The sequence below is a fragment of the Myotis lucifugus genome, unplaced genomic scaffold (genome assembly GCF_000147115.1).
Source record: "Myotis lucifugus unplaced genomic scaffold, Myoluc2.0 scaffold_180, whole genome shotgun sequence".
Taxonomy (NCBI): domain Eukaryota; kingdom Metazoa; phylum Chordata; class Mammalia; order Chiroptera; family Vespertilionidae; genus Myotis; species Myotis lucifugus.
In genome coordinates this window covers 116,378-130,889 of record NW_005871228.1, presented here as the reverse complement: position 1 = coordinate 130,889, position 14,512 = coordinate 116,378, and the positions used below count along the sequence as shown (strand labels likewise).

The window sequence follows — 14,512 nt, the reverse complement described above, 5'->3', positions numbered from 1 at the left end:
CCCACCACCACCTGGTGGCAGCTAGTGGCACTGCATACATTGTGAGGAAGAATTAAATTGCATGTAGTTTGAATTCCACCAAGTAGTATAACAGGGACTTTGTTCAGAGTGTGGCTCATTTGCCTCAGAACTGGAATTCATATATCATTAAACAATGAAGTGACACTTTTCACCTCCACAGTTGGCACAGATTTTTAAAAAATGTTAACAGCAAGAGTAAATAAAGTGTGGAAACAGACATACTCGTGTGTTAATAGTAGGAATGTAAATTGGTGCACCATTTCTGGAGGACAGATGGTGATGTAACAAAAGTCTTCAGTGTTTGCATCTTTTTTGGCAACTATTCCTCCCTTAGGGACTTATCTTGAAGAAATAAAGAATAAAGTATATGAAATATAAATATTTATAAATATATGTGATATATTTATAAAAATACTAGAGGCCCGATGCACGAAATTCGTGCAAGAGTAGGCCTTCGCAGCCCCGGCTGCCTCGACCACCCTTGCAGCCCCGGCTTCGTCCGGAAGGTCGTCTGGAAGGTCGTCCAGATAGTCATTCTGCTGTTTGGCCGTTCGGTCGATTTGCATATTACACTTTTGTTATTATAGATAAAGAATATTACATATAATAGAACAAAATAGAGAACAATAACTTTTTCATTTGTGAATCAGATTCTCAATCCTATGGCAGTGATTCTTAAAACGTGTGGGGGTGCCCTAGCTGGTTTGGCTCAGTGGATAGAGCGTCAGCCTGCAGACTGAAGGGTCCTGTGTTTGATTCTGGTCAAAGGCACATGCCTGGGTTGCGAGCTCAGTCCCTAGTGGGGGCTTGCAGGAAGCAGCCTACCAATGATTCTCTCTCATCATTGATGTTTCTCTCTCTCCCTCTCCCTTCCTCTCTAAAATCAATAAAAGTATATTTAAAAGAACAAAAAAGTGTGGGTACATGAGGAAAAGTAGGCATTTTGATGTCTTGGGGCAGAGGAGTTAGGATGGGGATCAGATCAGAATCTACTCTGGGAACTGTTTAAGGATATTCAGCATACTTATTGATTTCCTAATAAAAACTATAGAAAGTAAAGTTAGTCACAAACATCTTGGTGGAGAGAGATGATGCCGAAGAGATGTAGGAGATGTGTGTTAATAAATTTCAGTTTGGGGAACACTGATTTACAGGAAGCAGGAATATTGATAAAGACAAAAAATTAATTCTGGGTCTTTGGGGAAGAAGGAGCCTGGATTAGGTAATTGTAGGAACAGTAGAGCAATATAATCGAAGGCCTGGGAATTTAGGGGTACAGGGACACATCTGCAAAGATAAATTTCCCCTTATTTTAGTTTTGCCCAAGACCAGAGGGCCAAGCTACTATTGACATATATCTAGACCTCTTCATTTCTGATACTGGATGTGCCCACAATGAATGTGAGACAGGGTACCTGGTATGTGGAGACACTGATCACGGTAGTACTTCATCTAATCTTAATTTTTGGGAGGAGGTGGTGCCAGAGTGGGAGGCCCTGGTCAGCTTCCATTGCCTTCATGTAAAGCCCACACTCCTTGGCCTCAATCTCAAGGCTCTCTGATTTGACCAAATCTCCAGCCTCAGGTTTAATAGATTTCAGCTAGTCACTTCTACAGTAATTTCTCCCCAGGCATAGTGTGTGAATAGCTAGCTTGTAAAAGTGTGATTTTAAATTAGCGTACCATAAATTTAAAGGTCACAGCCTTTTCCCCCTAACTTTATTTATTTATTTATTTATTTTTTACTGATTTTTAGAGTGAGAGGAAGGGAGAGGGATAGAGAGATAGAAACATCAATGAGAGAGAAACATCACCAATCAGCTGCCTCCTGCACACTCCCTGCTGGGGATGAGCCCACAACCCAGGCATGTGCCCTGACCTGGAATTGACCTTTAGGAGCATGGGATGATGCTCAACCAACTGAGCCACACAGGTCAGGCGGGTTAGTCAGTTTTAAATGGACTATATCATCACTGTCTTGATGCTTTTCTGTTACACTGAAAAATCAGACTTGGAGAACAGGAGGACTGGGACATATTGGTCCTTTCACTAATGGGAACATGCTTTATTGCTGCATTCATTGTTGCTTAGCGACATTCTTGCCATAATGTATTTGAGAGATTACTTTTGTAGGGAACTTCCTGTGAGATGTGAGAAAAGTGTGAGGTCAAAACACACAGAGTTTCGGCAGAATAAGACCTTTCCTAAGCACCTATTGTGTGAAAGATGCTGGCTCTGCACTGGGCGGGGGTGAGGGTGGCATGATGACCTAAGGGAGTCATGATTGAGTAATTTGGAGTCACCAAAGGTAAGAGCCCAAGAAATAGTTGTGAAGTGATAATAAGAACACCAGACTCTTCAAACTCATAGAAGATTGCTTATGAGGGACTGAAGGTGGGGAGTGGGGGGAAAAGGGGGGATGTTGGACAAAGGGTGCAAAGTAGTGGTTATATAGGATGAATAACTTTAGAGATCTGGTATGTAGGCATGAAGACTATAGTTAATAACACTGTATTGAACATTGGATACATGCTAAGAGAGTAGATTTCAAGTGTTCTCATCACACACAAAAGTAGCTGTAAGGAAATATGTTAATTAGCCTGAATGTAGTAATCATTTCACTTATGTATATATATATCAAAATAAATTTATGTATGTTAAATATATATAATTTTTATTAAAAATGAAAAGGTATGTAGACTTTAATAATAATGGAGAAAAATGTAATATTTTGACTTTTTAAAATAATATATAATTGGTAACTCTTATTATAATATGCGAACAAAGACATTAGAGGAATATTGCATAATAAAAATGGCTATTAGCTATGTTAAGGAAAAAAAAAGAATACCAAACTATTAGGATAGTCCAGGTTCTTGACTTCTCAAGTTGCCATCTTTGTGATGTTGGGCAATCCATTTCACTTCACTGGCCCTTAGTTCCTTGATTGAAAAGAAGGATAAAGAAAATGTGATATATATGACGTAAATAATACACACATCACACATATACACAATATATGTGAGATATATGTATATAAATATACAATGAAATATTATTCAGCTACAAAAAAAGGAAATTATGCCATTTGTGGCAACATGGATGGGCCTTGAGGGCATTATGCTAAGTGAAATAAGTCAAACAGAGGAAGACAAATAATGTGTAATCTCACTTGTATGTGGAATCTTTAAAAAGGAACACATTCATAGATACAGAGAACAGATTGGCAGTTGCCAGAGGTAGAGGTGGCAAGAGGTAGAGGGTGGGCAAAATGGGTGAAGATGGTCAAAAGGTACAAACTTCCAGCTATAAAATAGTTAAGTCCTAGGCATGTAATGTACAGCATGGTAATTATCATTAGTAATACTGTATTGGTTATTTGAAAGTTGCTAAGAGAGTAGATCTTCAAAGTTCTCATTATAAGAAAAAAAATTGTGGCTATGTGGTTTAATGGATGTTAACTAGACTTATTGTGGTGATTTTGCTCTCTATATATCAAATCATTATGTTGCACACCTGAAAATAATAAATGTTTTATATCAATTATATCTTAATAAAAATTCATTAATGGATAGATGGATAAATAAGATGTGCTATATCCATAATATCATTTGGCAGTAAAAAGGAATAAAGTATTGATACATGCTACAGGGTAGCTATACATTGAATACATTATGTTAAGTCAGAGATTTTCAACCGGTGTGCTACAAGAATTTTTAAAACATGCAATACCTAACTATTTAGTCAGGGGCACGGACCTCTTTTCCCTTAGCTTAATCAAATTTTAAAAATGACAACAGCCAATACAACAAGAGTTGTCCAGAGTTAAAGAAGTAAAAATTATACCTATGTCTGACAAATTGTCAAAAAATACATTTTTTGGTGTGCCACAGAATTTTACTAATTAGTTTATGTGTGTCATGAGATGAAAAAGGTTGAAAATCACTGTGCTAAGTGAAAGAAGCCAGTCACAAAAGACCTCATATTGTATGATTCCATTTGTATGAAATGTCCAGAAAAAAAAAAAAAGAAATAAAAGGAGGTATTGGGCTCAGTCTCGATAAGTGCCCGGGCCCTTTCACTTCTGAAATGATATAAATTATTTACATAGGATTGTCCACTTTAACATGGCTTTTAGACCTTGAGGACCACAGATTCCAAGCCCTCATTTTAAAGATGAAGAAACTGAGGTTCCTCCAGTGGTCGGCAAATGCGGCTCTTTGGCCCCTTCAGTGTTTCTCTTCCACAAAATACCGGCTCTTCCACAAAATACTGACTTCTGCGCATGGGCCACAAAGTTTCAATCGCACTGTACGTGCGCGCCTGCACGTGGTATTTTGTGGAAGAGCCACACTGAAGGGGCCAAAGAGCCGCATGTGGCTCGTGAGCCGCGGTTTGCCAACCACGGCCTAGGAGCTTGGCTGTATCCAAGGTCACAGACATAGTGATGGAAATGCCAGGTGTTTGGGGTGATTTCTTGGTGGTTCTGAAATCTTGATAGTGTTTACATGAGCTCTTATATTTGGTTACACAGTGGCTTCTCGGTCTTCAGCTGTGACAAAACTTAGAGAAAGCTGTTTAGTTGAAAAGCTGCCTAACATTCTGAATTCGGGGAGTAATCAGTGTCCTCACATGAAGCAGGAATAGATAAGTTAACAAATTAGAGTTCCATATTGAAATTCCATAACGGATGTCCAACTTTTATATTTCTGCTGATATTCTTAGAATGGCCAAGGCCTCCAACACAGGACCTACTCGAACATCTATGAAGTACTAAAACCCCACTCCGAGTAAACTTCTGTTTTCCTGAGACTGCCCTAAGTCAACATTAGCAGAAAAGAAAGGAGTGCTGTGTTTCAGACAAGGGGATCAAGTCAGGGATTAGCTTTAAGTGATTTGCTGACATTTTTATTCCTGGCATTTGTAATGATTGTTTCCTCCTTCCCTTTACAGGATAGCTAACGGCCAGGAGAAATAGAGTGGAAAATGCAAAACAACGAAATTATAAAACCTGCCAAATACTTCTCAGAATTGGAAAAGAGCATCCTGCTGGCTTTGGTCGAAAAGTACAAGTATGTGCTGGAATGTAAGAAAAGTGATGCGCGAACTATTGCCCTCAAGCAACGGACCTGGCAGGCGCTGGCCCACGAGTACAACTCTCAGCCCAGCGTGTCACTGCGGGATTTCAAGCAGCTGAAGAAGTGCTGGGAGAACATCAAGGCTCGGACGAAAAAAATTATGGCCCATGAAAGGAGAGAGAAAGTGAAACGCAGCGTCAGCCCACTTCTGAGTAGCCACGTGCTGGGGAAGGAGAAGATCGCCAGCATGCTGCCCGAGCAGCTCTACTTCCTGCAGAGCCCTCCCGAGGAAGAGCCCGAGTACCACCCTGATGCCGCCGCCCAAGGTATGGTATGGCCCTGAGCTCGGCTTGCATGTTCTCGCTGGGTACCTGTTCGACGTGTGAATTTTAAAATCCTGAATTCTAAGGGACTTGATAAAAAAGAAACTTGCATGTCAAACCTGAGTTTCCCAATTCAAAGTCTCCCATGTATGTAGAACATTGAAGTCACATAGTCCATAAAAACAAAAGTACTTGTTTATATCCTTGTACTATCTCTCTTATCGCTATTGTTACTTAAGAATAAGGAAAACGAAGGGGCTACATGAATATAGTTGTCATTAATGAAGTACTTTAGTTGCTCATCTTAACCTATCTCAGATATATTGACGTGGATTTGTTCGAAGGTTTATTTCATTCATTCGATCTTTTTTTTTTTTCCAAAGAAGTGCTTCTTGAGGACCGATAATGTGCAAAGCACTGCATGAAGTCATGCAAAAGGCCACATTAAAAGAGTGAACTATTTCAGACTTAATTCAAGTTGTGGGACTAATAGAGCAAATACCCATTTAGCATTCACCCAGATTAAAAAACAGCATTTCCACCCACTATTATATTGTGATCTACAGTTTTGGTTTGCGGCACTCCTGGTAACTTGAGGAATTCTGGGAAAAAATTATGTTCTTTTTAATATACTTTCGTTGAAAAGATAAACATGTTATATAGCAGTGATGGTGAACCTTTTGAGCTCAGTGTGTCAGCATTTTGAAAAACCCTAACTTAACTCTGGTGCCGTGTCACATATAGAAATTGTTTGATATTTGCAACCATAGTAAAACAAAGACTTATATTTTTGATATTTATTTTATATATTTAAATGCCATTTAACAAAGAAAAATCAACCAAAAAAATGAGTTCACGTGTCACCTCTGACACGCGTGTCATAGGTTCGCCATCACTGTTATATAGCATGGGGAGTGTGTCCAAAGTAAAGAGTTCTTCAGGAAGGAAAAGATGTCATATAATCAAGGAAGTAATGATAGTATGTCATAGCTTTAAAAGGTTGGAATTAAGGGGCTATTGAAATGTCTCCAGGCAAGAAGAGGGTGAGAGAATGCAATAATTCCTGCCTCTTTTAAGATAAGAATGGCTAGTTTATATGAAGATTCATTGTACTTTGCACAAGACACACTTAATAATGTCTGGGAAGATCAGAAGGCTGCTCATAAGGTGTGCTAAAGACACAGCAACAGGAACATCTGATTTGTGGCTTGCAGGATGAGAAATTCACTTATTAGTGTCCTCAGAGTAGTTTGAGCTCTGAGGAACTAGTTAATTAAGAGTCAGAGTGTTATCCGTGTAGGGTGAAAAAGATAATAACCAAGTGAACTGAAAAACACGTTTCGATTAGTACTTTTTTTCCCCTGTAGGCAGATTATCCTGAGAACTTAAGTTACAACCAAAAGTTTGCTTGCTGCTCTAGCTGGTTTGGCTCAGTGGATAGAGTGTTGGCCTGGAGACTGAAGGGTCCCAGGTTCAATTCCAGTCAAGGGCATATGCCTGGGTTGCAGGCTCGATCCCCTGTAGGGTACGTGCAGGAGGCAGCTGATAAATGATCCTCTCTAATTATTGATGTTTCCATCCCTCTCCCTTCCTCTCTGAAATCAATAAAAATATATTTTAAAAAAAAGTTTGCTTGCTGATCATCTGACCAAGGTTAAGTCCAGGAAGCCAGTTGAGCAAGCACAGTAGTTAATGTCATGCGCATCATGCATCATTTTCCAGTTGTAGGAGCTCTGTGTCTGAATTTTGATTCTTGAGTCGTAAGCCACAGTACCTTCCAGCAAACAGTGTTTATGTGGACACCTGTCAGCTCTCTGTTCTGCCCCTTCTCGTTGCTGCTCCTGTAGGGATGAGGCCCACTGCTAATAGTGCTCTTGTTTTCGAGATGTTTGTAGCTTCAGCCAGCTACTCTCCATCTTGCTGACCTTGGAGCCCTGTGAGGCAGTGAAGGGACTGGTGCTGGGGTGGGAGGGAAGGAGGTGAATCAGCAGGGCTACTTTTCAAATTATTTATGTTCCCTGGGAGATGTTACCTAGGAAGGTGCTGGTGTAGACTGCTGTAGTTCACTTTGCAAATCTTTGATCTGTATTATTGTGTATTGATTTCAAGGGTTGTTCTAAGAGGACAGTCTCATTCCCCCTCCATTTTCAAATTTTAGGGTAGGATCTAGAAAGTTCATAAGTGTTTTTCTCTTTCTTTTTGGAGGAAATGATATAATTCATGTATTCATAAACACAATTGATAAGTTTCCAGCAAGAAGGGGATAAATATGGACTCTCAGTGTCCTTCCTGTCATGACATTTGCTAGACACCAACTTGTAAAAGAGATTGATATTAAATTGGATGTTTGTACAAATATGGCACATGAGACTTCTCTTTTTGCTGGTGATTATTAAAGTATAGCCAAATGCTACCTGTTCCTGTCTCCAGGTCAAATTTGTAGTATGGCAGAGAACCATGGTGCTTTGTTAGTTGGGGAGTATGTCCAAAGTAATCCGTTAACACAAGTAATTAAGGTACTGGATCTCTTTCTATACATTAAAACAGCTTTGGTGTTACCCAACTCATTTTGCATTTAATTTACTTTTAGGAAATAAAAAGAAAGCTGAACTTGTCAATCATTCCTTCTGGGTCCTGGTGGGAAAAAGGTTGAAAATATGCAATAGGGTTATGGCTCTCATTACATTATGTGTATTTTGACACATGGATGTGTGTGTGTGCACGTGTGCATATGTATGTGTTTTACTTTAGTTATTATCTCTTATACTGTGCTGCCCAATACAATAGTTAGAAGTCACATGAGGCTAGTAAACCCTTGAAATGGGGGTAGACCAAATTGAAACATGCTATAAATATACACCCTGTATCTTGAAGACTTAGTACCAAAAAAAGATGTAAAATCTCTTACTAATTATTTTTATATCAATTACACGTTGAAATGATAATATTTTAGAAATGTGGGACTTAAAAATATTTTATATAATTAGTTTCACCTCCTTTAATGTGGTATGAGAATTTAAAATCACATATGTAGCTTATATTATATTTCTATAGGGCAGCACTGTTCTAGCACATTGCAGAGTACCTGTTGCAGAATTAGGCACTCAGAGAATTGTGGGACTTTATTAACCAGGATGGAGCCTTACAGTATTCCACTAGAGGCCTCCCTTCAACAATTTTTGTGTGTGAGATAATTTCACCTTTGTCATCTTCATCACTGTACCCAGGATAGTATTAGCTTTGTCAATGACTTTCTTGAATGTACATCTGTATTTGAACTCAGTAGTGTTAAAATGTAAGTTTAACACTTAATGTATTTTCAAAAAACCCATATTCTCCCCTTAAATATGTTAAAACACTTTGTATTCTGTAGATTTATATTTGATAATTTGGCTTTGATACTTATCTTCCATTTTAAGTTAAGTGAGGTTATCTTTGGGGAACATGTTTGCAGAACAAACTAAGGGAAACCACAAAATATGTTGGAAGTGGTCAGCAGGGTAGGATGACAAATGTCAAATATATTTAAGCAAACTAAGCTTTCAGATAGTAATTATATATCTTAAGAGAACTTACAGTTAATTTTACATGCTGTTATTTCTTATAAAGCTTTATTTAAATAATGCAGACATGGGTACTCAAAGCTATAATTAACACAAAAACATTCCTTAATGAATTCCACTATTACCACTATTTACTCCAACTTCGTTCTTCTGGGGTGAGAACTCACGTATAGGGTACTGGATTATATTGCCACTCATGGCACACCGGCATCACTGGTCTGGGAAAAGCCCACTTTTTGTGTTACTTATATGTTTATTCACCATTCAGCACTTTCCTTCTCTTCTCCCATCCCTTCATCATCTAATGTGTTCTCTCACATGTTCTTGAAAGCATGCATTGCTGTTTTGTGCACATATTTTTCCTCATTTAAATAGATTAGAAATTGTGCTATAGATACCATTTTCTTGCCATTTTTCTCTTAGAATAATGTTTTTAAGATCCATTCCCATTGCAGCATGTCAGTCTGATTTGTTTTCTTAATTGATGCATAATATTGCATATTGTGCATCTATCACCTTTTATTTTATTTTTTATTTTTTTATTTTTATTTTTTCAAATATATTTTATTGATTTTTTACAGAGAGGAAGGGAGAGAGATAGAGAGTTAGAAACATCGATCAGCTGCCTCCTGCACACCCTCTACTGGGGATGTGCCCTTGACTGGAATCGAACCTGGGACCTTTCAGTCCGCAGGCTGACGCTCTATCCACTGAGCCAAACCAGTTACGGCTATCACCTTTTATTTATTCATTCTCCCAGTCAGTCCTGTTTCCTTTGTTGTGTTGAGAAGAGCTGGTGTTTGGCCTGAACACAGTTTCCTTCCCATTCTTTTACTGCCATAGTAGGCTTTTCCTGCTGGTATTAAATTCACTCGAGTTGCCCAAATGAAAGAATGCTCCCTTGACTGTGTTCTCTGGTCCCAGGGAAGCCCTTAGGCCTTCATATCCATTTTGCACAAGATTGAGTTGTTTTCTGCTTCGGGTGGCTTTGTTTTACCTGGGAGAGAGATTACATGGTGTGTGTTTGCCGTTCCCAGGGTAGTCTTTTTCCAATTAAGAGAAGATTCTCCCCATCTGAACACTAGCTTTCATTCATGGGAGCTAATATTTGTGTGAGAGTTAATTAACTACCTCATCAGGCTTCTCTAGTTTTAGGTCCCCGCTCCTGCTAGAATCTTCTCAAGAGGCCTGGCTTTCTTTTTTCTTTAAAATATGTATGTTAGCACACATTTAAGCTAAATAAGGATTGTTGTAACATACAATCATTTCTGTACTCCCAGACATGAACATACTGTCTTCATGTTCACAGCTCTAGAGAGAGATTTGGAGATCAAAATTTGGAATATACATCTACATTCTTAATAATAGATAGTTTTGTAGTGAATACAGTGCGGAGGCTGCATTTCAAGATACATAAGTGATCAGCTGAGCAAGTGAAGTAGTGAGAGGCTAGGTGTTGTGCTAGTTGAGCTTGGATTTTGGAATGGTGAAGCCATGGATTGGAATCCTGGTTCTTTCAACTAGCCACTTTGGATGTTGTGTTTGATGTTCTGTAATAATACCTCCTTCAGTGGGTTGTTGTAAGGATTAAATGAGGTAATGCCTGTAAAACACTAGCATAGTGCCTGAAAATAGTAGCTGCTGTCATCATCATCATCAACATCATCATCATCTCCCTAAAGCCTAGAATTGTTGAGATAAAAATGAGCATTTAGATATTGGGAGAGAGAGTGATTGTGAGGGCATAAACTCAGGAGTATCCTCCGGAATAAAATCAAAGAGAAAAGAGGCTAAAGGTACCAAAAAATATCTGTGTCCAGTCTTCAAAGAAGATACTTTCAGATCTAAGACTAGAAAGGAAACGGATGAGGTAATTCACTTCACCGTTGATGCTCATATCTGAGGGACCTATTCTTAGTGTCCCATTGCTTTGTCCTGAGCCTCGGCTCTTTCCACCTAGCTGTGCTGTGTGGGAGCCAGTTCGTCCCCCACACATTTCTTACAGGCCCAGCAGTGTACTGGGCCCTGTGCTGGCTTCTTTATGAGGATGAATAAAGGCTAGTCTCTTTGTTCAAAGTATTCTAGTTAAAGCTTCAGCTTGAACAAGTGCTCTGCCAGACATAGGCTCAGGAGGCAGTGGCAGCATGAAGGAAGGACATCTGGTGGAGGCTGGGGCCATTGGATTTGGGAAAGATTCCTAGGGAGACATTTTCATTATCTCTGCATGGTATAGAAGTATTCCTTTTATATATATATGTATTTCAGAGAAGAAGGGAGAGGGAGAGAGAGATAGAAACATCAATGATGAGAGAGAAGCAGTGATTGGCTGCCTCCTGCACGCCCCCAACAGGGGATCAAGCCCGGACCCGGGCATGTGTGCTGACTGGGAATCAAACTGTCAGTGACCTCCTGGTTCATAGGTCGACGCTCAACCAATGAGCCACACCAGCCGGGCCAGAAGTACTCTTTTTAACCTTCTCTTTCAAAAGTAAAATTTTTATCTTTTCTTTAACCTTAATTAGGGACTAATTATGCTTGTTACCCAACCCCTTGTAGTGAAATGATTTAAACAGTAGCCATTTTCCTTTTACTAACAGAGTATTGTGAGTTCCCCCACTAGCCATTAACATGTACAGCATCCTATCTTCTGGAATAATGGAGTGGACATAATAATGTAATCAACTCTTGTGAATAAATAGTATTTTTCTCCAAGGAGACAATTCTCATTATTTAAAATGTAAAACTTCCCAAGAAAGCCTTGGGAAGACTCCATGGTTTAGTGGTTTCCTTATTGAAACTCCCTGATTCATACTAATGTCATTGCCCTATAAAAATAGTGGTGTCAATGTGGCACCACCAAAAATGGCATAATTTTGTATCATATGCTTTTTCCCCCTTTTGTTCAAGGCTTCAGACAGTAAATATTTACCAGGTACCCACTGTGTACCAGGTAAAGTCATTGGTCTCAATGATAAAAGACATGAATAAAGCATGGTCCCAAAATAATACTAGTACAAGGTATGCAAAACACAGACTTTATTCTTGTATTAGTCTTTTATAATTATTGTATTATTTTCTGTATGAACAACTGTAAACCTACTTTTGCCCCACCCCATATGTGTTAAGTGCTGTAACAGAAGAGTAAGTGTAGGGAAAGGAGAGAGCTCAGGGTTCTCAGAGCAAGTGGCATTGATCCTGAGGGAAGTAGGAGTTGGGGGGAGGTTGAAAAAGGGAGAATGGAGTAAGAGTGTGTGTTTGAGTGAGTTGGGGGGCGGGGTGGGGACGGATAATCCAACTTCAGGTTGAAGGAACAGTGAGTCAGAATAGTGAAGAAAAGCATGGCCTTTAAGAATGTGAGTAGTTTGTGGTAATTGAAGGGTGCACAGGATATTTTGAAGAGTAAGAAAAGAAGATAAAGGAAGGTTAGAACCAGATTATAAGGGTTACTTAGGGTAGATTGAAAACAGCCAAAGAGAAGAACCTCGGGGAGTATTAAAAGGTTAGAGGTGGGTGGAACAAGAGTCTGAGTCCCGAAAGGAGACTTGAGAAGAAGCAATCAGTGAGGAAGTTGTAGAAAATTTAGGAGAGGGTGATGGTTTAGAAGCTAATAGAGGGGAAGACATTTCAAAAAGTATGTCAAGTGCCAGGGAGAGGTTACCTAAGCAGGACATTGACAAGGGTCTTTGGATCTGAATATTTACCCCCAGGCGGCAGTGTTAGCGGTAACTGCCAGATATAGATTGAAGGAAGCTAAGCCAGGGAGGATAGGCTCATTTTGCAAGAAGGAACATTTATGAGTTAACTACCCAGGGGAAAGGTAGTGACCAGGAAACAGAGCGATGACACCCTTTTGGACTTGGAACACGTGTTCATGGCTGGATGAGGAATTGAGCAAAGGAGATCAGACTGAGGGAGAACTTAAGCTCAAAACCCACTGTTGGCCTTGTACTGCGGTTTTCTGCTCTTTCAGAGTTGTGCACACTTCAGTTTAGAACTTACATCAACATAACAGGATCATCGATTCTTGATTAAGCTCAGTCTCTGACCCTGTTCCCACAGTCTGCAGTTCTAGAAATGACATGATGAAACACCTTATTATTACTTCTTAAGGGAAAATTGCTTTGGATTTATGGGTTTTTAAAAAGTCAGGTGTGGCAAGGGTACGTGTAGACAGGCAGGCCAAAGCAGATGCTATTTCAGATACATCCTGTACTGGGGGACCCTGTCTTTGAAATAGGATGATTTGCTCTCTGCCTGTAAAATCTTTGAACATATGTTTTCTGCTACTGTTTTTCAGAATCATTTGCTGTTTCAAATAGAGAACTGTGCGATGATGAGAAAGAGTTCATACATTTTCCAGTATGTGAGGGGACCTCTCAACCTGAACCCTCGTGTTCAGCTGTCAGAATAACAGCCAATAAAAACTACAGGAGCAAAACCTCTCAGGAAGGTGCTTTAAAAAAGATGCATGAGGAAGAACACCATCAACAAATGTCCATCTTACAACTGCAGCTGATACAAATGAATGAGGTGCATGTGGCCAAAATCCAGCAGATAGAGCGAGAGTGTGAGATGGCAGAGGAGGAACACAGGATAAAAATGGAAGTTCTCAATAAAAAGAAGATGTATTGGGAAAGAAAGCTACAAACTTTTACCAAGGAATGGCCTGTTTCCTCATTTAACCGGCCCTTTCCCAATTCACCCTGAGACTGTGAGGGTGGCTCCCTTGTGGTTTTGATCTGTGTTGGCAAAGAAAGTCTGGAACATGAACTTGTGGTCAGTCACCTGTAACAGAGCTACAACTAGGAAACGTAGAGTGGTCGTAGTCACTTATTTAAGAATACGTTCAGGTAAACAGCTGCACCCTCTGTACCCCTTCCGTGGCCAAGAAGCTGTTATAGTCTTCAGAAAATTATCACTATGAGTGCTATCATTCTGAATGTAATGTCTCTTAATTAGAATTCATACAAGAACCCTGTGTGAGTGTTGTATTTTTTTTTAAAAATCCAATGCAAGTGTGACTATAAAGGAGTGTGGCTGATTTCTTTCTTTCTTTTTTTTTTTTTTTACCAGACAGTAGAACTTTTCTGTCCCAATGATGCCCTCCCATTGAACGTGGCTGTCCCAGGAGGCCCCACGTCTCTCCAAGTGGTGAAGCTGTCGCTCAGCACTTGCTAGAGGTCTTTAGGGAACCTCCATGAGAGCTGCAGCACCTCGTTCATTTTCCAGTCCTATCCTCTGAGTGTGGACTTTCTGATTTTATTTTATTGTATTACTTTATTTTATTTTTAAATATATTTTTATCGATTTCAGAGAGGAAGGGAGAGGGAGGGAGAGATAGAAACCCCAATGATGAGAGAGAATCATTGATCGGCCGCCTTCCACATGCCCCCACTGGGGATCAAGCCTGCAACTCAGGCATATGTCATGACTGGGAATCGAACCTTGACCTCCTGGTTCATAGGTCAACGCTCAACCACTGAGCCATGCCAGCTGGGTGACTTTCTGATTTTAAACAGCCCAGCAT

General features: G+C 39.7%; 1 protein-coding gene across 1 annotated transcript; it reads left to right on the top strand.

Annotated features, from left to right (window-relative positions):
- The first annotated feature begins 4,971 nt into the window (after nucleotides 1-4,971).
- MSANTD3 (Myb/SANT DNA binding domain containing 3) lies at nucleotides 4,972-13,958 on the top strand. The gene is made up of 2 exons (XM_023760332.1): nucleotides 4,972-5,425; nucleotides 13,283-13,958. The coding sequence occupies exons 1-2, from the start codon at nucleotides 5,008-5,010 to the stop codon at nucleotides 13,690-13,692; spliced, it is 828 nt and encodes a 275-aa protein (XP_023616100.1). The 5' UTR covers nucleotides 4,972-5,007; the 3' UTR covers nucleotides 13,693-13,958.
- Nucleotides 13,959-14,512: the final 554 nt, after the last annotated feature.